We start from the raw sequence: 24213 nt of genomic DNA, 5'->3' as shown, positions 1-24213 counted from the left end.
AGCAAACAAGCGGCCATGTAGCCCAGAAGCAACAAAGCCCACACGGAAGCAGCACACCAACATGGGTGATCGTGAAGGGCAGAGGAGGGCAGGTCTCAAACAACAAAGGCAGGGGGTGGGGGTGGGAATCACATCACCGTGAATGAGGGGGAGTGCATGATGAGGACCCAATGGTAATCTGTAGATACCTGGACATCCCTTCCAGAGGGGTAGGGGGAGAGGAGATGAGTCACTCAGGGTTCAGTGTAGCAACAATGAAACTCAAAATCTTCCTCTAGTTCCTGAACGCCTCTTCCCTCCCAATTATCATGACCCCAATTCTACCTTGCGGACCTGGTTATACCAGAGGATGTACAGTGGTGCAGTAGGGATCTGGAGGCACAGGGAATCTAGGGCAGACGAACCCCCAACACCAGCGGTAGGAGGGGCGACACCCGGAGGGAAGGGGGTATAGAAAGGGAGAACCGATCTTGGAGATCTATGTGTGACCTCCTCTCTGGGAGATGGGCAATGGGAGGGTGGGTGAAGGGAGACACCAGGCTGTGTAAGATAAGATATAGTAATTATTTATAAACTATTAAGGGACCAGGGGGGAGTGGGGAGGGAGGGGGAGGGGAAAAAAGGGAAACTGAGCTGATTCCAGGAACCCAAGTTGAAGGTGAATTTTGAGAATGACGAGTGCAACGAATGTATAAGGGTGCTTTGCTCCAATGATGTATGTATGGATTGTGATAAGAGTTGTATGAGCCCCAATAAAAAGATTTATTAATTAAAAAAAGAAAAACATTTATCTTTTGTCAAAATCACCACTATCTTGGGGGCACCCTTAAGAGGCTCCTTCATCATAACCGAGGTTAGTGCAATATAGCATTATCTTGAAGAGGACCACCTTTTTAAAATGAAGAAAACATGGGAATTGAGAAGCATCTGACAGTTGGGCCCACAGGGGCCAGAAAAGAGCAAGGCCTTTAATCTAGTTCTGTTGCTCCACCCAAAGTCCCTCCTCTGTGAACCAAATGGCTAGGCCAGGCGTCCTTGAACTACAGCCCGTGGGCCACATGCGGCCCTCCGAGGACATTTATCTGGCCCGCTGGGTGTTTTTGCCCCGTTTGTTTTTTTACTTCAAAATAAGATATGCGCAGTGTGCATAGGAATTTGTTCGTAGTTTTGTTTTTTTTTTAACTATAGTCCAGCCCTCCAACGGGTCTGAGTGAGGGACAGTGAACTGGCCCCATTAAAAAGTTTGAAGACCCCTGGGCTAGGCAGTCGGTCATGTTGAGATGGGTGAGAGGTTGGGGCTATTTTTGCCCAACAAGTCTTCCTGCTCTGTATCGGGGCCTGTGTCTCTCAAATAGAGAAGCTGTGGTAACAGCAGGTAAGTGTTCCGGCTATCTAAAGGAGGGAGATGAATGGCTTACATTCTTCAAATGGGACAAGGCTAGGCTGCTTGGCTGTCCAGGGAGCTCCTCGGCCCCACTTGGCCAGGGACAGGCAGGGTGGACAAATAGGAGCTAGTGCTGAAATATGAAGTTTTCCGGGAAATCAACTCCCAGATGCCAAGAGGGAACCTTGTGAAGGTAGATTTGGCATGTTCAGATTGGGACTCCATTTTCCCACCTCCACTAGGGAGTGGCTCATGCTTTCAGAAAGGATGAATCACGTGGATTACCAAGCCAAAGGGCTCCTGAGAGGAAGGTTGGAAAGGTCCTCCTCAGGAAGCCATCTCCATGAATTCTGCTTGGTCCCCACCCTTTGCAGCCCCTCACCTTGACCTCCATCTGCCAATGTCACAGACTCAAGAAAGTGAGTCCTGCCAAGTACTCCTAGCAAAAGTGACTTAAAGTTGAGCCTTAGGTAAGTTTAGGGTTCCTTCCCACCTTACTCTCAGGCTTTTCCAGCAGAAGGCTGTGTTCTGTATAGGCCAGTTGAAACCAACAGAGGCTGGGAAGGCTCTCCCCACCTGTGTCCACATGGTGTGAACACTAGGATGTTTTGGATTTCTGGCTGCTCCCGGCAGCAGGGGCAAGAAAGATTAAACTCTCCCACTGACCGACCCAACCTATTGGTTACTTCTGGGAGTATTCACAACCTAGAGCATGCCTAGCCCATGGCAGGCCCTGGGCTTACAAAAACAAATATTTGTTTAGAGCTCATGGAACCACCAAAACGGCCTATAGAGGAGATGCTATAGTTATTCTCATTTTACTTGTTGAATGGCTGTGCTCCAGTACGTTCACAACTTGACTAAGATCACTTATCTGTTGAGTGAACAACCTGCACAGCCAGACCCACTTAGGCTCGGACCCCCCCACCCCCACCGCACATTTAGGCTTCTCTTATCAACTGAAAACCAAAGCCAACTCACTGCCATCCAGTAGATTCCCACTCACAGGGACCCTATGGGGCAGGGTAGATAGAACTGCTCCTGTGGGTTTCCCAAACAGTAACTCTTTCTGAGAGTAGCAAGTCTTGCCTTTCTCCCTCAGAGTGGATGGTGGTTTTGAACTGCTAACCTCATGGTTAGCAGTACAATATGTAATCCATCAATTTGCCAAACATCTCTGGCTTCTATTCAACCTGCCACTTTAATCAGGCCTCATGCTGGGGGAGGATCTTGACCCAGTGCATTCTGTGCAACTTCTACCTGAACTCCAGACACTTTGCAAGAGCACCGTCTCAACCTACCGTCAGGAAGGTCCTTTGGCCTCTCAAGCTGAACCGATCCAGAGTGCCTGCCTGTGAAGAGGGGCACCTGAGGTGCCTAACCTGGGACGAGGGGCACAGGCTGAGCCTACTGGCCTGGGCAGCAGAGGCTCCCCCAGTTTCTCCCTCCTCCCTCTTCGAGCTTCACCATTGCAACCGGAACACTTGGGGCCCCAACTCAGGGCGCGTAAGTCCGCGAACCAATTCCTGGGTGGCAGGGACCCTTCGGACCAGCCCTGGGGCCCGCCCACCGCGCGGAGGGTCTGGGGACCCCAGCGGCGGGCCGCCGCGTGCGGACTAGGAGCGGCCGCCGGAAAGCGCGGGCGGGAACGCGCCCGGGCCGCCTCCTCTCCGCTCCCGCCCGCGGCGGCGCCGGCGCCGCTTCCCCAGCGCCCGGGCTGCTTTAAAAGGCGCCACCCCACCTCCCCCGGCGCACTCGCCGCCCCGGCGCCGCGCGAGCCTGCTGCCGCCGCCGCTGCCATGCCTCCGCGCGCGCCTCGGAGCCGGCGCGCTCCCCGGGCCGCGAGCGCGGACCTCGCAGCGCCTGTTCGAGGCCCCGGCGGGGCCCCGCGCCGGCCCTGGGCGCCCGCCTGCCGCTGGCTCCTGCTGCTGGTGCTGCCCGCCACCTCCTCGGCGCTGCCGCCCGCGCGCCCCGTCTACACCAACCACTGGGCAGTGGAGGTGCTGGGCGGCGTGGCGGCGGCGGACCGCGTGGCCGCGGCGCACGGCTACCTCAACTTGGGCCAGGTGAGTGCCGCCCGCTGCGCGCTTCCGAAACTTTTCCGGCCGCGCGGCGGCGGGCGAACGCCGGGGCGTCTCCGGCTCCCGCGGGCCCTCGGCCGCGGCGGCGCGGGGTTGGGGGGGCGGGGGGGTCCCCGCGGTGCGGACCTGGGACCCGGGGGTGGCCTAGCCGCTCGGCAGGGGGCAGCCCGGAGCCCGGCGGGCGGGACGGACGGCCGCGAGGCCGAGGTGGCTTCCTTGGGTGTCAGTGTCTGCCCGGTGCAGGGGGCAGGGCCCGTGGGCGGTGCCACCCTGCCTTGCCGCGGCTAAGGGTGGCCTCTGAACCGACGCCGCCTGGGAACACCTGCCTGGTGGGGCGGGAAGGGGCGTTTACCTGGAGGTCACTCACCTTCTGCGGGGGTCCTGTTTCAGTGGCCCAGACCCAGCCGCCCGCGGTGGACAACTCTGGGCTCCAGACCCTGTGCGGTTTCTGGTGGCACTTTGGGTGACCGGGCCCGAGGGTTGGGGACTTGGCATTCTTCGGAGTCTGTGGCACCACGGGCGGGTGGCCAAGAGCTGGGGCCTGGGGGCTGGAGCATTTGCCTCGGTGCTGTGTTTTTGGAGTCCGGCGTGGCCACACGGGCTAGTTTTGTGACTTAGGGAAGCTGCCAGCCTGGCTGGCTCCCCTTTGGGGACAGGGACAGTGCCCAATGCTTGCTGTTGCTTTGGGTGATCAGATTGTGATGATGTATATACAACTCTTTTAAAAAGCGGTTTAACTGTTAGAAGTGTGTGATATGTGAATTTTATGTTAAGAAAACTAGTCAAAGAAGAAACCATACTCGACCTATGGTTACCTTGGGTGAAGGAGGATGCGTTTTTTTGCTTAGGGGACATTGAGTTTATGGTAATGGTGGCAGAACAATTTGGAGAGGGATATAAATAGTGGTTGTACAACATAAAGAATATAAGCAATGGCAATGGATTATACTCATCAAACAGTTGTGGAATTGGAGAATATTTTGTGCATATTTTTGCTCATATAGAAAAAAATACCTACATAAATAATGAGTACAAGAAGAAAATATTCCAAAATTGATTGTGGTGAATATTGTACAACTCATCTTGCTGTGATTGAACTACTGAATTATGTGGTATATGGATGAAGTACCATGAAATGGTTTTTAAAAAAAAGTGTCATCAGTGGCCTGGCAACATTGCAGACAGATTATAGGGTTCCCAGGCCTCCGAGGCCTCTGACTTGCTCAGGAAGGCAGCAAAACTAAGAAGGACTGGCAAAGGCAAAGCACTCAGGGTGGAGGTTTGACAGGGATTTATGGCTGGTGGAAGGGCCGCTAGAGACTGACAAGTAGATTCTCTGCACTTAACAAATTTCCAGAAACAAACTCACAGCCACCAAGTCTATTTTGACTCATAGTGACCCTGTAGGCTAGGGTAGGACTGTCCCTGTGAGTGTCCGAGATTATAACACTTTCTCTGAGCACTTCGGGGTTTTGAACTGTTGACCTATAAAGTCGCCATGAGTTGGAATTGACTCTGGTAGTGAGATTTTTTTTTTTTAATTTGCCCTTGTGGTTAGCAGCCCAACACGTACCCACTAGCCACTCTTAACTCAGGGGATCTAGTGAAGTGACAGGGACATGCTTGTAGTGCCAGGGAGGGTTAACTTTAGTTCATTGTTATTCCTGACAGAAACTAGCAAAGTGTGGTCCACACCCAACATAAATGCATTTCGTATGCATGTGAAGTCCCACGCTGGTGTTGCTAATGGGAGTTACACCACCTTCTGGAAGAGTTGATTCTTCCGTTTGAGTAATACTGCACAAGGCAGGTCAAAAGTGTACTTGAAAGAATACAATCGTGTCTTTTATATATCTGTTTTTCACATTTTGGCCTCTCAGGTCTCTCAGCCTCCTGTGATTTACAGATTTGTGGTGTGTGAGCACAGACTTGTTTTTCTTTCTAGCCTTTAAATCTCTGGCTAGCTGTCCAGAGTGAAGAAGGTGCTTCTTAGGGCTCCACCCTTGTCATGACTTCTCTTGCTTGCTTAGGACTGGCTCCTGTCACACTTTGCTGCCCTGCCCAGGTTTCCCAGCAGCTTGTCTTCAACTAAAATGAGTGTTGAACTGTCCAATAATTTACAAAGTGCCTGGGTTTCTCCGGTTCCTGTAAGAGGGTGCTGAACTTGAGCTTTGAGCTTCTGGACACCTACAAGAACGACTTGCAGTTCTTGTACATGGGATTAACAAAATCCTGGCCCCTGGGTAAATCTGACCCTTGACACAATGTATGTTCATGGAATGGTTTACATACAAAATGTGTTATGCACATATTGCTTGTGGGAGATAAGATTCCTTCCCATAGGCACCTCTCTCCCCTGAGATGTTTTGGGAAATCTCTCAGGGTGCTCCAGGTCTCCTAGTACTGTCAGTGTGGAGTCTGTAGCATGGACATGGCAGACACGGGGCCCAGTAGTGACGCTGTGGAGACATGCACTGCTGAGGAAGTACTGGTAGTTTGCTGGGAACACAAGCCATCCTCAAGCAGAGAGGGGCTCCTGTGTGTGATTTGAAGGGCGGACTATTGCTCTTTATTTTCCTACCAGATTTTTTATTTCCTCTCTGAGTGCCTTTCCACATTTCTCTCTAAGTTATGTGGAAAAGGCCTGAAGCAGTCCCACATGTACTTACTCGGTAAGAACTCTTTAAAACCCCGACTTGCCTTTTTTTCAGCCAAGAGAATTTGTGACTCGTAAAAAAGATGTAGATATTATTAGCTTTAATTTATAGATGACTAAACTGAGTGAAGCAAGAAAAGAGCTATTTATGTCCCTGTAGTTGTCACTTCTGCCAATTCTGCTCCCTGCTCCTTGTCTCTAGTTATATTCACAACCCACTAATAACCAATTAATGCTAGGTCTGTACCTGCTTTGACTCACAGGGATCTGTGTTGTGTGCTAAGTTCTTGGTTGCGTGTTTTTCTCTCTTTCCTTTTTTTCCCTTTCTCTCTTTCCTTTTCTTTCTTTCTTTCCTAATTGATTTAAATGCATTGTAGTGGACTAAAGGTCATTTAGAGTAATGGATGTTCATCTTTCTTGGACCATGGATCCCTTTCAGAGTCTGTGAAGACTCCATATTATCTCTATTGAAAGATACACATTGTAGGGAACAGGGGAGGCTTGCCTCTTTTTGCCCCTCTATTCAGCATTGAAAGGTCAATGGTCTGCAAAAAACAACAACAACAACCCCCCCCAAACCCCCCAGCCCTAAAACAAAACAACAACTACCAAAAGAACAAACAAACCTATTTTGGAAGAATTACAACCAGAATGCTCCTTAGAGGCAAGGATGGCAAGACTTATCTCTTGTCCTTTGGACATGCTGTCAAGAGAAACCATTCCCTGGAGAAGGACATCATGCTTGACAGAGAAGCTGGGCAGCAACAAAGAGGAAGGCTCTCGACAAGCTAGATTGACAAGATAGCCGCATCAGTGGCTTCAAACCTAAGGCCGGTTGTGAGGATGGCACTTGATGGCAGTGTTTCTTTCTCTTAGGGTGGCTGTGAGTCAGAACTGAGTTTACGGCACCTAACAACAACAGCAGCAGTAACATTCTGTTTTATAGGTGTCCCTGGGTGAGGCAAATAGTTAACTGTCAAACTGCTCTTGAAAAGTTGGTGGTTTGAACCCACCTAGAGGCCCATCAGAAGAAAGGCCTGGCAATCTGCTTCTGAAAGGTCCTAGCCTTGAAAACTCTATGGAGCACATTAAGTTGTCTCTGTTCCTGCCCCTCTCCTGCTACCCATTTTCTAGCAGCTTAGGACTTAGACCACTGTGTCATCCCAAACCAAACCAAATCCACTGGCAACAACTCAGTTCCAACTCACAGAACCCTATATAGGGTTTCCCAGAATGTAAACCTTTATAGGATGAAATAGCCTCATCTTTCACTCGAGGAGTGACTGGTAGGTTTGAACCTTGGAGGTTAGCAGTACAATACCATGGTAGTTGCATAATTTCATGTCAACTTGAAGATACATAGTGTAAGGGTGGGTGGTATTCAACCTGTCAATCAGGTCACAGCCTGATGGTGCCTCCTTGTGGGCGTGGCCTCTCCTAAGGAGGTTCCCTGGGAACCTCCCCTTCTCTCTCTGCCTTCACCTTCCTACTGGCATGCGATTCTGAAAACTTCCAGAACCACTGTCATTGGACCCACCCGACTGTACTCACTAACCTGTGATCTTCCTGCATTCTTCATCATTGCTTGTGACTGCATGAGTCTGAAGAGGGACTTATGGAATAGTATTGAATTTATGGACTTTAGTGAGACTGGACTGAGATTTTTATATATATATAATTACTTCTTTATATATAGCTCTTTCTTATATATGAGTCAACCTGGCCCAACACAAACACCCTACAGTGCCACCAGGGCTCCTTAATATCATAAAAATCAACCAACCAATCAGACTTCACGACATGGAGTCAATGTTGACTCATAGTGACCCCTTGTGGGTTTCTGAGACTGTGTCTGTTTAGAGAAGTAGAAATCCCAGTCTTTCTCCCAAGGAGCTGCTAGTGATTTTAAACTTTTCCCCCATATGAATTGCAACCCAATGCATACCCACTGTACCACCAGGGCCTCTCCTTAATGTCATAGATCCCTTCAAATTATTCAGTAAAGTTAATGTAATCTAGTTTAAACTCCAAAAGGATTTCCCTTAGAATATGTGTTCACCCATACCGATTCTAAAATTCATATAGAAAAGTGAGATCCAAGAACACCTAAGACATTTCTAGGAAGAACAAGAAGGAGCAAAAATTATCATAAATCCAAATCCAAAGTAATCACAACAGCTTGGCATTGACTCAATAGTATGCTAATCCATCAGACAAAAATATTAAGTGTATATAAAAATTTGTCTACTCAAGAAGAAGAGTTATAAGTGAGTTGGGAGTAAGATGAACTATTTAAAAAATTGTGCTGGGATAACTGACTCTTTACATGGAAAAAACTATTTGATTTTCAATTTATACTATACGTGACAATAAATGACATAAGATTAAAGACCTGAATGGGTGTAAAAACTATAGAAACTAATATAGTAGAATATCTTTATGACATTGACAAAGGAGAGAATTGCTCTAATAAGGCATGAAAATAAATTTAAAAAGGAAAAAAATTACTAATAGAAAAATACTATATGTAACAAGGTTTAAAAGCAATGGACTAGAAGAAGTATTTGTAACACATGAAATAAACAACAGATTAATATCCAGATTACTTTAAAAACCTTCATCAATTTAAAAAATTTAAACATGGAGAAAAAGTACATGAATAGGAAATATAATGAAGAGAAATTATGCTGTCTTCACTTGGAGTTATTGGAGCAATTAAATCTAAGCCCACAACAAGATATAATCATATTGGCATCCATGGAAAGTGTTAGCATCAAGTGTTGGCAAAGGGAATTTCAAACTGCTTCAGTTGGAAGGAGAAATCGATATAAGACAATATGGAGAACAATTTGACAATGTATAAGCCAGTTGCCCTTAAGTTGATTCTGGCTTATGTTGACCCATAAGGTTTACAGTGACGGATTTTTCAGAGTTGCCACAGGGTGAAATTGAATCACTTCTTAAGTTAGCTGAGTATATTAACTATGTGCAAACCCGTTGCTATGGAATCAATTCCAGTTCATAGTTAACTTACTGGACAGTAGAACTTGCCCCATAGGGTTTCCAACACTAATCTTTAAGGAAATAGACTGCCACATCTTTCTCCTGTGGCATCTGGTGGCTTTAAGCTGCCAACCTTATGTTTTGCATGTGAGTTAGTTTATTGTGCCAACCTGGCCGATAAACACATGTGGGGTTAATTTAAGGGCAGAGGGATAAATGACTTGCCTTTCTAGTTCTTGGGTCTCTTGCTTTCTGATGGTCACACAGGGTGCAGCTGCCTTAGCCAGTTCCCTGCTTTTGTTTGCAAGGTTCACTTCCTGCAAGACATCCTCGAGGAGAAGCCACATGGATGCAGCCCTGGGTGCTGGAGCAGCCGTGTGGAGAACCCTGCCAGCGGATTACCCTTTCACTGACTCGGCTTTCCCCCTGCAGTTGGCATCATTGTGTCTCTTTTGTGAGATGGCTTTATTTAAAGCTCTCTCTTATACATGAGTTTCTGTGTATTTGTTTCTTTAAAGTACCCAGACTAAGACAGCACCCATGCGCTTTAACCACCATGTCACCAGAAATCCTTGGTAACCATTTGCAAGTGACGTTGAATTGCCCCAGCAAGCCCAAGCCAACCATAATACTTGAGAAGACCTCTTCATGAGAGACATATATGGGAATGCCAGTAGAGGTGTTTGTTAAATATGTAGATGACGGCAACAAAGTGCTTTCTACAATGTGAATTATAACGGTTCAGCCTCTGTAATTTGTGGAAGTGATGTTTATCTAGACTTTAGATTCTAGAGGGTGTCATTTCCTTGCATTTTTGCTTTGCCTGGGGTATTGAGCTAATTTGTTGGTCTGAGTCTAAACTTAAAAACACAGACTGGCTGCCAGGGTCCTAAAGTCATTAAATGATTTGAGTTTTCCTTAGATTCCTTTACATTAAATTGCTACTCTGCAGGCCATAAGTGGCTCAGAAACTCAGCTGGGCTTGTGGTAGGATTGTGTTATTAATTTATCATTGGAAAGAGATGGCCGTGTTGCACCGTATCACTTTACAAAGCGGTTCTATATATTTACAGATTTCCAGTAGTGTACGTGGGTTCCAATCTTCCATACCCTCTCCAGCATTTGTTTTTCAAAATTGGGCTGTTGTTTTTGGTGTAAAGTTATATCTCATCGTTGCTTTGATTTGCATATCCTGGTCATGATCTTGAGCATTTTTTCATGTTAGCGATTTGAATGTCATTTTTGATGAACTGGCTGTTCAGTCCTTTACTCACTTTTTAATGGAATTCTTTCTCCTCCTTCTCCTCCTCCTTCATTTTCCTATTAAGGTACTACAGCTTTCAATAGATTTTCAAAGTCAACTTCTTGTCTGCTGTGTCATTGCAAAAGTTTTTTTCCCAGTTTATAGGTGTTTTTTTTTTTCTTTTGGTGAAGTCTCCTGAATTGTCAGCACTATTTGTTGAAGGCACTATGTTTTTTGTACGCTTTGTTGAATATCAGTTGTTTGCAGGTTGGTTAATTTACTTCTGGGTTTTCTCTTCTATTCCAATGGTCTATGTACCTGTCATTGTACCAGTACCAATCTGTTTTAACTACTGTGGCTGTGTACTAGGTTTTGAGGTTGGGAAGTAGAGGCCTTTTAATTTGTTGTTCTTAAAAAATTATTTGCTTATCCTAGGTCTCTTCCCTCTTCATATCAAGTTAATAATTACATTTTCCATTTCGTTAAGGAATGGAATTGCGATTTGGATTGGAACTGCATTGTATTTATGGATTTCTTTTTTATTGTATTGACATTTTCACAATGTTAAGCTTTTCTATCCGTGAACATAGAATATTCTTCCATTTATGGACTAATTTCCTGTCGTATTCTTTGTACAAGCCTTTGTTTCTCTGGTTAGGTTTATTCCTAAGTATTTAATTTTTTGTGTAGCTATTGTAAATGGTATTGCTTTCTTGATTTCTGTTTTTTCCCTTGTTTTATATATAATTTCCATAGTTCACTCGCGCCAAGCAGAGTTGTACAATTGCTACCATAATCAGTTTCCAAACATTCTTTGGACTCCTTGACTCCTTGATCTCCCCTTCACCACTGAACCCCCTCTCCCCAAACCCTTATTCCACTTGCTGTCTCTATAGGTTCATCATATCTGGGTTTCATATCTTGAAAAATAGAAAAAAATATAACACAACCTCTGAGAGGCATCATAATATGGACAAGCAAAAACCAAACAGAACAATGCAAACTAAAGATACAGACAATTTAGGAAAACAGATCAGGTCCAGCGTGCATCATAGGTGGGATCTGCTGACAAAGTTAAGAGGTCTCTTCATTAGTATACAGGACTCTGATTTTTTGTGTGTTAATCTTATATCCTGCCATGTTGCCATTGCTGAGGTTTTTGTTGCCAACATTTTTGTTAACTCATTGGGTTTTGTGCATGTAAATCACGATGTGTGTATAACAAGAGTTTTGCTTCGTCTCTTCACATTTGGTTTGCTTGGATTTCTCTTTGTTATGTAACACTTTGGCATGCTATTGAATAGAAGTGACAGTAAGGCCATCCTTGCCTGGTTCCCATTCCTAGAAGGAAAGCTTCACTTTTTCCCTTTTGAAGAAGATTTTAGCCATTGGTTTTGTGCAAATGACCTTTATGAAGTTGAGAAATTTTTATTTTATTACTATTTTGTTGAGTGTTTTTTATCAGGAATGGATATTAGATAATTCCAAATGCCTTTTCTGTGTCAATTGATACAATCATGTTCTAAGTTTTTGTTTTGTTTTATGTGGTAGATTACATCAATTGTTTTTTAATGTTGGCCATGTGTTCATCCTTGTGTGCGTGTTATGAATCCTACTTATTTTTATAAAGATATGTGTGGATCCTATTGGGCAAAATTTTATTGAGAATTTTTGTACCCATGTTCATAAGAGGTGTTGGTCTATAGTTTTCTATCTTTGTGGTGTCTGCCGAGTTTTGGCAAGAGAGTTATCTGGCTTCATTCAAGGAGTTTGTGAGTTTGTTGACCTTTTCTATTTTCTGAAATAGTTGGTGTAAAATTGGTAACAGCTATTCTATGAATACTTTGTAAAATTCCCTTGTGAAACAAGCAGTAAACAAACAAAAAAGCATGGGTGAGAATGGAGAGGGGTTGGAGTGGAGACCCAAAGCCCATCTGTGGACAGTGGAACATCCCCCCACAGAGGGGTCACAGGGAGGAGATGAACCAATCAGGCTGCAGTAGAGCACTAATGGATCATGCACTATACCTCGGATCCCTGGAGACCTCCTCACCCCCGACTATCATGACCCCAGTGCTGCCTCCACTCTGGACTAGATGGGAGCATATACATAGGTACAGGCAAGAGATAAAACTCACAACACATGGAACTCAGGAAGAGGGATGGGAATACAGGTAACAAAAGGGTAGGGGAGAGGTGGGAAGGGAGGGGGCTACCGATCGCAATGAATGGCACATAGCCACACACTCCCATCCAGGGGGAAGAACAGAAACCAGAGGGGAAGGGAGACAGCGGTTGGTGTGACATTTGAAAATATTTAATTATCTGTCAAGGACCCACGAGGGTTGGGGAGGGTGGTGGAGGGGGATGGGGAAGAAGGAGGGGGAAAAAAAGTAGGAGCTGATCCCTAGGGCTCAATGGAAAGTAAATGTCTAGAAAAGACTGATGGGATATATATACTAATAGGTTGGATACAATTGATGTATGGATTTTAACAAGAGTTGTAAGAGCCTCCAATAAAATTATATATATATAAAGAATTCCTTTGTAAAACCACCAGGGCCTGAACTTTTTTTGATTGGAAAATTTTTAATGTCCCTAGTATATTTCTTCCTTTGTTAGGGGTCTGCTAATGTTTTCTACATCAGTCTGTATTCGTTGGATAGTGTGTTTCTGGAAATTTTTCCATTTCCTGTAGGTTTTTTAATTTATTACAGTCCAGTTTTTCATAGTAATGTATCATTTTTCCTATTCCATTTGGTTCTGTGGTGGTGACACTCTTTTATCTCTAATTTTTGATATTTTCATCTTCACTTACTTTTTCTTTGTTAAGTTTGCCAGTGGTGTATGACCTTTGTTAGTCCTTTCAAAGAAACAGTTTCTTTGATTTCTTATTGATTTTTCTGATTTCTTTAAACTATTTATTTCCATTCCAGTATTTATTATTTCTTTTATCATGGTTAAAAGTTTATTTGTTACTCTTGTGCTAGTTGTTGAAGATGCTTAGCTATTTGGTTTTCTCTTTTTTAAGTATGTGTTGATTGCTATAAATCGCCCCCTCATAACTGCTATTGTTATGTCCCAAAGTTTTGGTTTGTTGTGTTTTCATTCTCATTTGTTTCAAGGAATATTTTTGTTTCATCTGTTATCCAGTAGTTTTTAAGAAGTATGTGGTTCCGTTTCCAAGCATTTGGTTGTCCCCATTCTTTCTATTATTGACCGCTAGTTTTGTAGTGTTAGAGTCTGAGAAAATGAAATGTAGGGTCTCAATATTTTAAAATTTATTCAGGCTTTCTCTGCGTCCTCACACGTGCCCTATTAAGAGAATAGCCCATGGCACTGGGAAATATTGCATACTCCATGCTGTTTGGTGGAGAGTTCAGTTGGTTGTGTTTAATTTTTCTGTGTCTTTATTGAATTTTTTCCCCTGGTGATCTCTCTTTCCTTGAGAGTGGAATATTGAAGTCGCCTACTCTTCTTGCTGTATGGTCAATTTTTCCCTTCCGATGTAGAGTTTTTTTTATGCACTTCTAGGATCTTTCATTGGGTGCATATATGTTTTATATGTTCATTTTTCTTGTTATTGTTCCTTTCATCATTGTGTAGTGTCCTTGTTTGTCTCTCAGGATGCTTTTTGCCTTGAAGTCTATTTTGTCAGATATTAATATTGCCTGTCCTACTTTTCCTTTTGTTTGCAAGTGCAGTGGGAGGTCCATTAGCTTGGTAAATTTTTTCCCATTCTTTGGTTTTAGTCTATTTTTGTATTTATGTCTAAAGTATGTAATCTTGTAGGCAGTATATTGATGGACCTTGTGTCTTATCCACCTGCTATGCTCTAAATATCTCTTGACCAGAACATTCAATCTAGTAACATTCAGTGTCGTTACTGATTTGTCTGGGTTTGTTGCTGTCATTTTGCTGGGTTTGTGTGTATGTATGATTTTTTTAAGCATTTTATTAGGGGCTCATACAACTCTTATCACAATCCATACACATACATACATCAATTGTATAAAGCACATCCGTACATTCTTTGCCCCAATCATTTTCAAAACATTTGCTCTCCACTTAAGCCCTTTGCATCAGGTCCTCCTTTTTTCCCCCTTCCTCCCCGCTCCCCCGTGTATGTATGATTTTATTGGTTTCTTTGTTCTTCCTATATTTCTGTGTTGTTTTGAGTACATCTAAAAAGTGTTGATCTCTGGGTCGCATTGTCAGGGTGGCATACTGATAACAGGTTTATCTGCTGTTGTTGGTTCTTTGTTTAAAGTGTTCTCTTTAGCATTTTTTTTTTTAATGCTGGTGGTGTTTTGACAAGTTCCTTTAATTTCTCCTTGTCTGGAAATACCATTATTTCACATGAACACACAGACATATCTTCTTTTCTTTTTTTAATTGACATATAATTCACATACCATAGCACACAATCTTATTAAGAATTGTGCAATCTTCACTACAATCAGTGTTAGAACATTTTTTTCTTTCTTGTAATTATTGTTGTTAGCTCCCCATTTCTCGCCTACCTTCCCTGCCATATCTCTAGGTAATTATTAATACTATCTCTACAGATTTACCTGTCCTGGACTTCATTTACAGAAAAACATACAAAATCAAAGATATTAAAATCAAGAAACAACAGTAAACAAAACAACCCAACAACAATGAACAAAATAAAAGAGAAACCCCTCATTGAAAACAGAAACTATTAAAAACTAGAACAAATTTTAAATGCATTCAAAAATGGAGATAAAATGATAAGGTGTTTCATTTTAACCCGCTGTAATCAACTTTACGATGCTCTGATAACAAGACTATTCATACCCATGTGGAAACCCTGTAAATGGCCTTCCATTGTCATCTATAGCCTTCTGAAACTAGGTGTTCAGAAATTAAACTCTGATACTGTTCACTCCTTTGAATTTAGATTTTATTTTATATAATCCTTAAGTTACACAGGGTAGTGTGCTTCTTCCATGTGACTTAGTTATGTCACACTTAGATGTCTACTTGTTTTATGACATGCCTTCAAGACCCCAGATTTTATGCTTTCTGATAGTCTGTGTTAGTCTGGGTTGACAAGAGAAACAAATTCATAGACATTCATATTTGTGTAAGAGAGAATTTTATATCAAAGAGCAATTGTGCATTAAGAAACCATCCTAGCCCAGGCCAGATCAAATCCATAAATCTGATATTACTCCATATGTCGATAATAGACCATAAATTCCCATAGACTCATGTAGCCAGGCAATGATGCTGAATGTAGGAAGACCATAGGCCACTGGGTGGAAAGTTTTGTGTATCCAGTGGTGGGGAAAGAAGCTTAGCACTGGCATGGGTCTTCCTGTGGTTCCTCCAGCTCCAGGGATATGACTTTATCAGTGTAGCTCCATGTGACTTGTCAACAAGAATTTGAAGCAGAGAGTGTGTGGGTCTGGCCTCCAGTGAGCTATTTATCTCCATAGCACCTCCAACTGAGGTCATCAAACTGCGACCTGACTGGCAGGCTAACCTCCATCCCTTCACTCTTAATAGTTTCAAGTTGACACCAGATTATGTGACTACCATTTAGTCAGACACCATCTGATTTTTCCACCACACTGTACTGTAGCACTCATATCTTCAGTGATCTCTTTATTATGGTCAATATCGAGTGGAGCCATGCCATAAGTACTAATTTTTCAGATATTAGGGCTACAATTAAGAGTGAGCTCAAAGTCCACTTATATGTCAATGGTTCATAGATGTCCGTTTTTCATTTTAGAAACATTATCATTTTATTGAAGAACATTATAAATCATCTTCATGAAGCATAAGGTAATTACTTCTGTTTGATCGTTTTATACGTTTAGCCAATGGTGTAGGATATAATTTTGCTGTATATAGGATTCTTGGTTGGCACTTTAATTTTCTCTAAGTTTTATATGTCACTGTATTGTTTTGCTTGCTGAGTTTCTGCTGAGAAATCTGGTCTAATGCTTATTGCTTTTCCTTTATAGATATCTATGTTTTTATCCACAACTGCTTCTAGGATTTCTTTTTGTCCTTGATATTGGAGAGTTTGCATACAATATTTGATGATATATTTCCTTTAGGGTCTAACCTGTTTGGGTTTCTTTCAGATTTGTGAATAGCTATTTTCTCTTCTTTTATGGTGTTTGAAGATTTCTTCTGTGATTTTTCTGTACAATTTTATCTGAAGATATTTTTTAGTTTCTTCCTATTTTTGAATATGAATGAGACATAAGTTGTTCTTGATCATGCTCCATATGATTCCTAGACATTCTTTGCCCTTTTTGTTGATTTTTCACCAGTTGTAGTCAAGGAAATTGTGTTCAAGTTCACTAATTAAGCTTCCTATTTCTTTTATGTTCTTTTACCACGTTGTCTAATTGCTATTTTCTTATTTATCTTTGAAGCTATTCATAAGATTTTCAGGACAAGAGGTTTGAGGATTAAAGCGCACCTGACCCAAGCCTCACTATTTTCTATTGCCTCATATGCATGTAAAAGTTGGACATTGAATAAGTAAGACTGAAGAAGAATTGAAACATTTGAATTGTAGTGCTGGAGAAGAAAGTTGAAGGTACCATGAACAGCTAAAAGGAAAAACTGATTTATCTTAGAAGTATGACCAGAATGCTCCTTAGAGGCAAGGACGATAGGAATGCCTATTGTATATTTTGGACATGTTGTTATGAGAGAGACCTGTCCCTGGGGAAGGACATCACATTTGTCAAAGTGACAAGGGGTGGTGGGAGGGACAACGAAAGAGGGGAAAGCCCTCACAAAGAGGGATTGACACCATGGCTACCACAAAGGGCTCGAGTTTAGGATCAATTGTGAGGTTGGCAGAGGACCGGGCAGTGTGTCATTGCGTTGTGCATACGCTCATTGTGGGTCAGGACCAGCTCAATGGTACCCAACAACAGCAGTGGTTGTCTTCTGGAATCCGATTTGATGTAGTGTTGCTGTTTGTCTATTTTCTCAGTTCTCTTGAACTTTTTCTCCAGTCATTAAAAAGACTTGAACATCATTCTTATTAGTTCTACTTCTGATAGTTCCAAAATATTCAGGAATATTGATAATATTCCCTTGGATTTTGATGATGTTTAGTTGTGTGTGCCTGTTTTCTTTTGTTCTTTATGTTTTTGTGACCATTATTGGCTGCTGCTTCCAAGACACTGTATAGCTGCTAGTGTTGGGAAGGTTGCTGGGTCATATGGGAGTAGTTAGAGGTGTTGGAAAGGAGGAAGTGTGAAGGAAGGAAAGGAAAGAGAAAAAGTACAGGAAAATGGGGTAAAGAAGGGAGAACAGAGAAGAAAAAATGACAAAAAGGAAAGAGATGATAAAGCAAAAGAGAGAGAGAGAGAGAGAAACAGAGGAACAGGGGTGTTTGACAAAAAGAAGAGAAAAAAGGAAAAAAGAGGACCGTGTTTGGGTGAGTTATTCTCTTGGTTCAGGAGCTCTGTACCTGTAGTCAGAGCTGGGCCAAGCATAGCAAGAATGGTGTGGTGTCCCACAAGTGCATGGATTGGTTGTGGACTACTCTAGAGATAAAAAACACTGCACTGGACCTGGGCCTGCCCATTGATGGCTCATTGGGAGAGTCCTGTGCTGTGCTGTGCTGGGCCTTACTTGGTAGCAGGGAGTGGGGAGAGCATCCTTCGGGTGGTGTTAGGCCCTGCTTGTGGCAGGGTGTGGGAAGAGTGCCTAACTGGGCTGAGCCCTGCCTGCCAGATTGGGTTGAGGCTAGGCTGGCTTCGTTTTGGTGAGTGGAAAGAGCATTTAGCTGAGTCAGGCCCAGATTGCTGGTGGGTGTGGAGAGATTGTTGGGTTGGGATAGGGCCTGCTTGCTGGCAGGGTGCAGAATAAGCATCAGGCCAGGTTGGGCCCTGCTTGTTGCTAGAGTAAGGAGAAATCACTGGACTTGTGGGTCATGCATTTTAGTATAAGGAGGCTTTTGAAAGTTTATAAAAAAGGAAATTAAAGGATAATAGGGTTGTTTTGTTTTCATGAATCTTTTGAAAGCTCCTTGAATTAGTAGATAGGACCATCAATATCCACCACTTAAAAAATTCCATTGCTTTTTGCAGTGATTCAGCAGGCTTACCTTGCTTGTGTGCCTGGGGGTGCCCTTTTGTGTGACATATTCCAATTTGTGTAGGTGTATATGAGGTGGTGGAACCTTTGCCTGACACATCTCATTTTACGCGTGTGTGTTTTGGTTTGCCCTTCTTCATGCCACACTTCGACTTTGTGTGAATAGTGGTGGGAGGGTGTCGTGCCAATGTTACTGGACATTTCTTCCTCAGCAAAAGTAGAAAAGTTTCTCCTGAGTAGTTTGCTGTCATTACAGAGGGAAGCACACACACAAAACAGCAACAGTATGACACTAGGACAGAGAATGAAGCAAATATTTAATAAGCAAAGTACACTTCGAGGTGGTGAAGTGGGTCCCCTCGGGAGTTCAGGAAGAGAGGGTCTGGGGACAAAGCACCTGGTTTTACAGAGGTATGATGGCACAGCTCCATTGGCTAGTTTAAGCCCAAACTGAGTTCTCTTATTGGTCCCAACCTTGGTGTTCTCATTTATCGACGAGGGCTCTTGTCTTATTTGGTAGTTGGGTCTTTTTTTTCAAACAGTTTAATAGTACTTTATATCCATGTCATACAATCAGTGCATGCCATACAACTCAATAATTCAGTCATGTCAAGAAGAGTAGTACAATAGCGCTGTGCAGCCACCACCTTTTCCAAATATTCTACCACCTTGACATAGACGTACAGTCAAGTTTGGTTTCTGTCCTTTTTTGTCATGGTTTTCTTGATACAGTATTCACACATCATATACTTCCATGGCTAAATCATTTTTAAAGTGAGTTGTACAATCACAATCAGTTCTGGTGCTCTCCCCACTCCCGCATACATTGTTTGTTCCCCAACCCCCCTCAACTTCCCTATCTCCCACACTCCACCCCTAATCCTCTATAAATCCTTGCATCAGTTATTCTCTCGATGCATCTACTCCTGTGCTTCACAGCTGGGAAACCAAATAGAAACAATAGTAAATAAAAAAAGTGGTAAGGATAAAATAGTAATAGTAATATAAAGATTAAAATACAAATAAGAAAGGAAAGACCATTTTCAGTATTTAAAAAGCCAGGGAAGAAATTTTTGTCATGGAATAAGCAAGAAATTCTTGGTGCCTAGAACAAAATCAGGTTGGGTCGAGAGGGAGGTCAGTTCACCAAGTAGCAAGTTCAATCCTGCATAATCAAGTTTACATTGATCGTTATCTGATGGCTAGAGGGGATCTGCCAGTGGCTTAATCTTCAGAGTTTGGGGCTTCTATTGTCCTCCATAGCCTTCTACAAATTTGGTGTTCACAATTTAAGTTCTTATACTTTTCCCTTCTTCATAATTGGATTTTGTGATTGTTATCTTTGGATCACACAAGCTTGTGTGCTTCTTCCTTGTGGATTTAGTTAACTCCTCACTTAGATGGCTGCGTGTTGAATACAAGCCTAGTATACCCCAGACACTATTCCGATTGATAGCCATCTGCATTCTTCTCCACACTTTGCTGTGGCACCCTTTTTCCAGTGATATTTTCATGAAGGTGAATATCAAGGAGGGCATGTTATCAGAACTAACTGTTCTTGGATTGGGGCCAGAGTTAAGTGGGAGCCCAGAATCCATCTGCTTGTCCACAGGATATGCATGACTCAGGTTTACTTTGGCAACTGTTATTATGACAAAATCAAAACCTATAAGACCACATACACAAACAACAGCAACAAAACAAAAAACAAACAAAAGTCAGGAAAACAAAACCCCATAGAAACAAAAAAAGTAAAATATTGTCAATCATCCCCCTGGGGTATAAGGCAATGAGACCAATACCATCAACAATTTTTCAAGTGACACAGCACTCTGAACATGTTGATATGAGGAGTCTGTGCGAGTACAGATCCACCTTGAGATGCAACCTATGGTTATTGCCCTACACAGGTTCACTCTCCTATTTGATTGAGCTCTGCCCTAAGCATGTGGATTGGTACCAGGGCTTCCTGGAACAATTCTTACAAGTGCACATCCCTGCCCAACAGACCAAAACCTGTCATTGTCACTGCAAGGCATGCATTGAGGTACTGAATATGTGGTGATTCTGGGTCCCTTTCCCTTGAACACTCACCAAGCTGGGGGTTCCTCTCAAGGTCTAATAACCACCACTTCCACAGTCCTCGGTTGGCCACTCTGCTTCCTCTCCCATCTAAGGACCCAAGTGTGCAGGCAGCTTCATGGCAGGGCTCAGTTCCTTCAGCAGGGCCTCTATATTGAGTCCTTCTGGTATTGTCCCTGGGTTATGCCATAGTGCCTGCAAGGTTAGCATAGAGTTTATCATGGTGTTAGTCCATGGGGTGGCTCACTGAGGGTTGGATAGAAACATATTCTCAGGAACATGAAGTCTGGTCCATTACTCCTAGGTTCCCTACAATTGTTTAGCATCCCTTCCTAATGTGAGGTTACTTCTCCCCATTCACCCACTATGTGTACCAACAAAACAACCAGCGTTTCCTCCAAAATTTACATACTCCTTCCTCTGGTCTTATCTTGATTTTCTGACAAGGTTCTTCCATTCCTGTGGAGGGTCCATTGATTTGGCACAGCCTTGTCTCAATATTGTATAGCCTCAAGTGGAGGGTCTTTTCCTTCCCCCCCCCTCTTGAAGGAGTGACCCCAGACAATGTGAGGTCTCCTCTTTCAAGGTGGTTCTTGTGAAGTGTGCATAAAGGAGGTGATACATGGTTTATGGCTGGTAGGTAGTCTTTCCCCTTTTGTTCAGGAATAGGTCTGTAAGATTTGTTTCATTGGTGTGGACTCATACAATTTATGTCCTTTTGTGATGGACTTACTTCACTAAGCATAATGGTTTCCAGGTCTGTCCTTGTTATGCGGTGTTTCATGTTTTCTTACATCTTTATGTACCCAATAAAGGGATTGGTTGGTCAGATGTTTCTATTCCCACTTGTTTGAAGGAGGGCCATGCCACTTTATGTAGGGGTTGCACAGATTTACAGTCTAGCTTTATTTACTCCAGCATTTGTTGTTTTCTTTTGTTTTTTAATGTTCCTCTGGTGTTAGATGGTGTGATAGATAGGTTTATTGTGCCAACCTAGCTAATAGGAACATGTGGAATTAATCAGGTTGCTGTTTGAATGGAGGGCAAAGAGATCAATGGCTCTGCAAGGGTGCTGCCACACTTGTCCGCCCCTCTTGTTCTCTGGTGGATTGAGTGTGCTGCTGCTTTAGCTAGTTCTTTCCCTCAACCTGAGAGCTACACTACCTGTGGACCAGGCCAACCTGTGGATCTTGTTGCTAGAACTTGAGACTCCTTTGAGACCTGCTTTGCCACACTGCTGGTACATCCTGTTGCCTTGCATTCTTGTGTTAGATATACCACCCTGCCAGCTTCCCTAAGCTCCTGAGCTACTGAATCTTGGTGACCCACTCTGCTGCTTTCTGCCTTTGGGCAAACTCTGTTTGCTTTTCCCAAGGGGGGGACTCTGCTGTTTCCTTGACCTTGGACTGGCAGCCCATGTGAGTTGAAGGACTTCCAGTACATTAAGTGTTCCACAGAAGTGAATTGAACTGAGCCCTCTGTACTGCTGTATGGATCAGTTAATTGTTATATTCCTTCTCGATGTATAAAACTATCCTCTTATACATACGTAAAATCATGTGTCCTGATTTCGTTTCTCTAGAGAACCTTAACACAGATGGTATCCCTTTGTCTTTTTCACTTGCATCTCTTAAATGACTAGTGATCTTGAGCATTTCTTCATATATTTGTTGACCATGTGAATTTCTCCTTTGATTAATTGTTCTTGTCCTCTGCCCATTTTTAAATTGGATGATTCATCTTTGTCTTATTGAAGTGTTACAATTCTGTATACACTTTATGGATTAGTTTCTTTTTTTAACGTTTTAGTTAATATTTTTCAATTTTTTACTGTGAATTAAGTGGGTGCTTACAATTTACATAATCAATTTTAACAGTTTTGTTGACATTTTATTCACTCATCATACAATTCTTCAGGCATATTAAGAAAAGTTGTACAATTATCACCACAGTCAGTTTTAGACCATTTTCTTTTTGTATTTCAGACAATAAATTTTGGATTCAATAACTTAAATTACCACTCAGTAATTTTTCCTCCCTTACCCTTTGATTTCTCTTCTCCCTCATGTAGAATAGGGCTTATTTGATGGATTTTGTTCCATCTGTTGAGTTGAGGTGTTAATTTGGGGTCTAACTTTCTTTTTTATGGAAGCATTTATTGATATAAAATGCTTTCTGAGTACTGTATTTGCTGTGTCACAAAGGTTTTAGTATGTTGTATTTTCATTCTAATTTTTTTCAAGAAATTTAAAATTTTCATTCCTTATTTTTTCAATTATTCAGTAGTTATTAATCAGTTTTTATGCATTTGATTTTGTTAGGGCTTTGTTTTTAACTCCATGAATTTCTATGCTGAGTATCTTTAACTTGTGGGTTTTCTTGCAATATTTTGCCATTGTTTTACTATTTACAATCATTTTTGTGGTTTTCTTTTTTATTTTGATGAGTTTTTCCCGCTATTCTTTAAATGGGAACCTCCTGATTTATTATTTTCTTCACAAGTTCAAGGAAGCTTACACTCCCTTGCAAAAGACTTGACTTCCTCTCCACTCATTTGTTTTGTAGCCACAATTTTCCCTCTGTTGCCTTTGTATTTGTCTTCACCACAGACTGATATATCTGGTTTCTTATAAGTTTGTTCTATTTTGAATATTGCTTTAAGTGGGTTGATTTCTGGATGCTCATTTTTTGTATGTTGATCTTAGGTTTATCTGCTGCTGTTGTACAGTCTCTTTGAATTTTTTAAAAACTTCTTGTTTTTACAGGTTGTTTGCATTTATCCTTGCCTAGAAATACCCTTAATTCTCTTTTATTTGATGGATAGTTTGGCATTTGTGCTTGGCAATTTTTGTCTTCAGGAATATCTCCCCCCACGTCCCATTGGATTCGTGTTTTTATGGTCTCTGCTGAAAATTTCAAGCTTATTCTTATTGGTTTCTGTTTGTAGATAATGGTTATTTTTATGCCCAACTTCTCTCAGGATTCCTTTATTTTCCTTAATACTGGAACGTTTCACTACATTATATTGTGGTGGTTTTCTTTTGGGATCTGTCTTTTGGGTATGTGGGGGTTATCTGCTTCTTGAGTAATATTCTTTCTTTCTTTTTGATCATTTTATTGGAGGCTCTTACAGCTCTTAATCACAATCCATACATCCATCCATTGTGTCAAGCACTTGGGTACATATATTGCCATCTTTTTCAAAATATTTTCTTTCTATTTGAGCCCTTGGTATCAGCTCATTTTTCCCTTCCTTCCCCAACCTCCCTCCCTCATGAACTCTTGATATGGATTAGTTTCTTTTCCAATGTATTATTGCCTTGAAGTTTTGTTCAGTCTATGAGTTCTCTTTTGCTAAAATCTTTTGAAGAACATACATGTTTTATTTGAGGAGATCCAGTCTTCTGCTTTGTGTGTTTTTCCTTATGATTTGGAGTTTGTTTATGCCATTAAGTTTGTCCCTATTTTCTCTTTGATGACCTTGATAGTTTTATGATTTATGTTTAGGTCTTTAATCCATCTTGGGTTGGTTTTTGTATGTGGAGTATACATTCTCTTTCATTCTTTTGCAAATGGAAATCCAGTTTTGCAATTACCATTTGTTGAAGAGACTTTCTTTTTCCTTCTTAATGTATTTCAGCCCTTAGTTGAAAATTAATTG

The 24213-nt window shown here is 42.3% G+C and overlaps 1 protein-coding gene across 1 annotated transcript in view; it reads left to right on the top strand.

Annotated features, from left to right (window-relative positions):
• Nucleotides 1–3153: 3153 nt before the first annotated feature.
• PCSK6 (proprotein convertase subtilisin/kexin type 6) overlaps nt 3154–24213 on the top strand; it is a 129399-nt gene continuing 108339 nt past the window's right edge. The window contains exon 1 of the mRNA XM_075557950.1: nt 3154–3450. Coding sequence (XP_075414065.1) covers nt 3184–3450 — 267 coding nt within the window. The 5' untranslated portion in view covers nt 3154–3183. The remainder of the gene's footprint in view (nt 3451–24213) is intronic.

Source organism: Tenrec ecaudatus, chromosome 9 (genome assembly GCF_050624435.1).
Source record: "Tenrec ecaudatus isolate mTenEca1 chromosome 9, mTenEca1.hap1, whole genome shotgun sequence".
NCBI classification, from domain to species: Eukaryota; Metazoa; Chordata; class Mammalia; order Afrosoricida; family Tenrecidae; genus Tenrec; species Tenrec ecaudatus.
The sequence above is the reverse complement of the archived record's forward strand: the minus strand, read 5'-3'. Positions and strand labels throughout refer to the sequence as shown.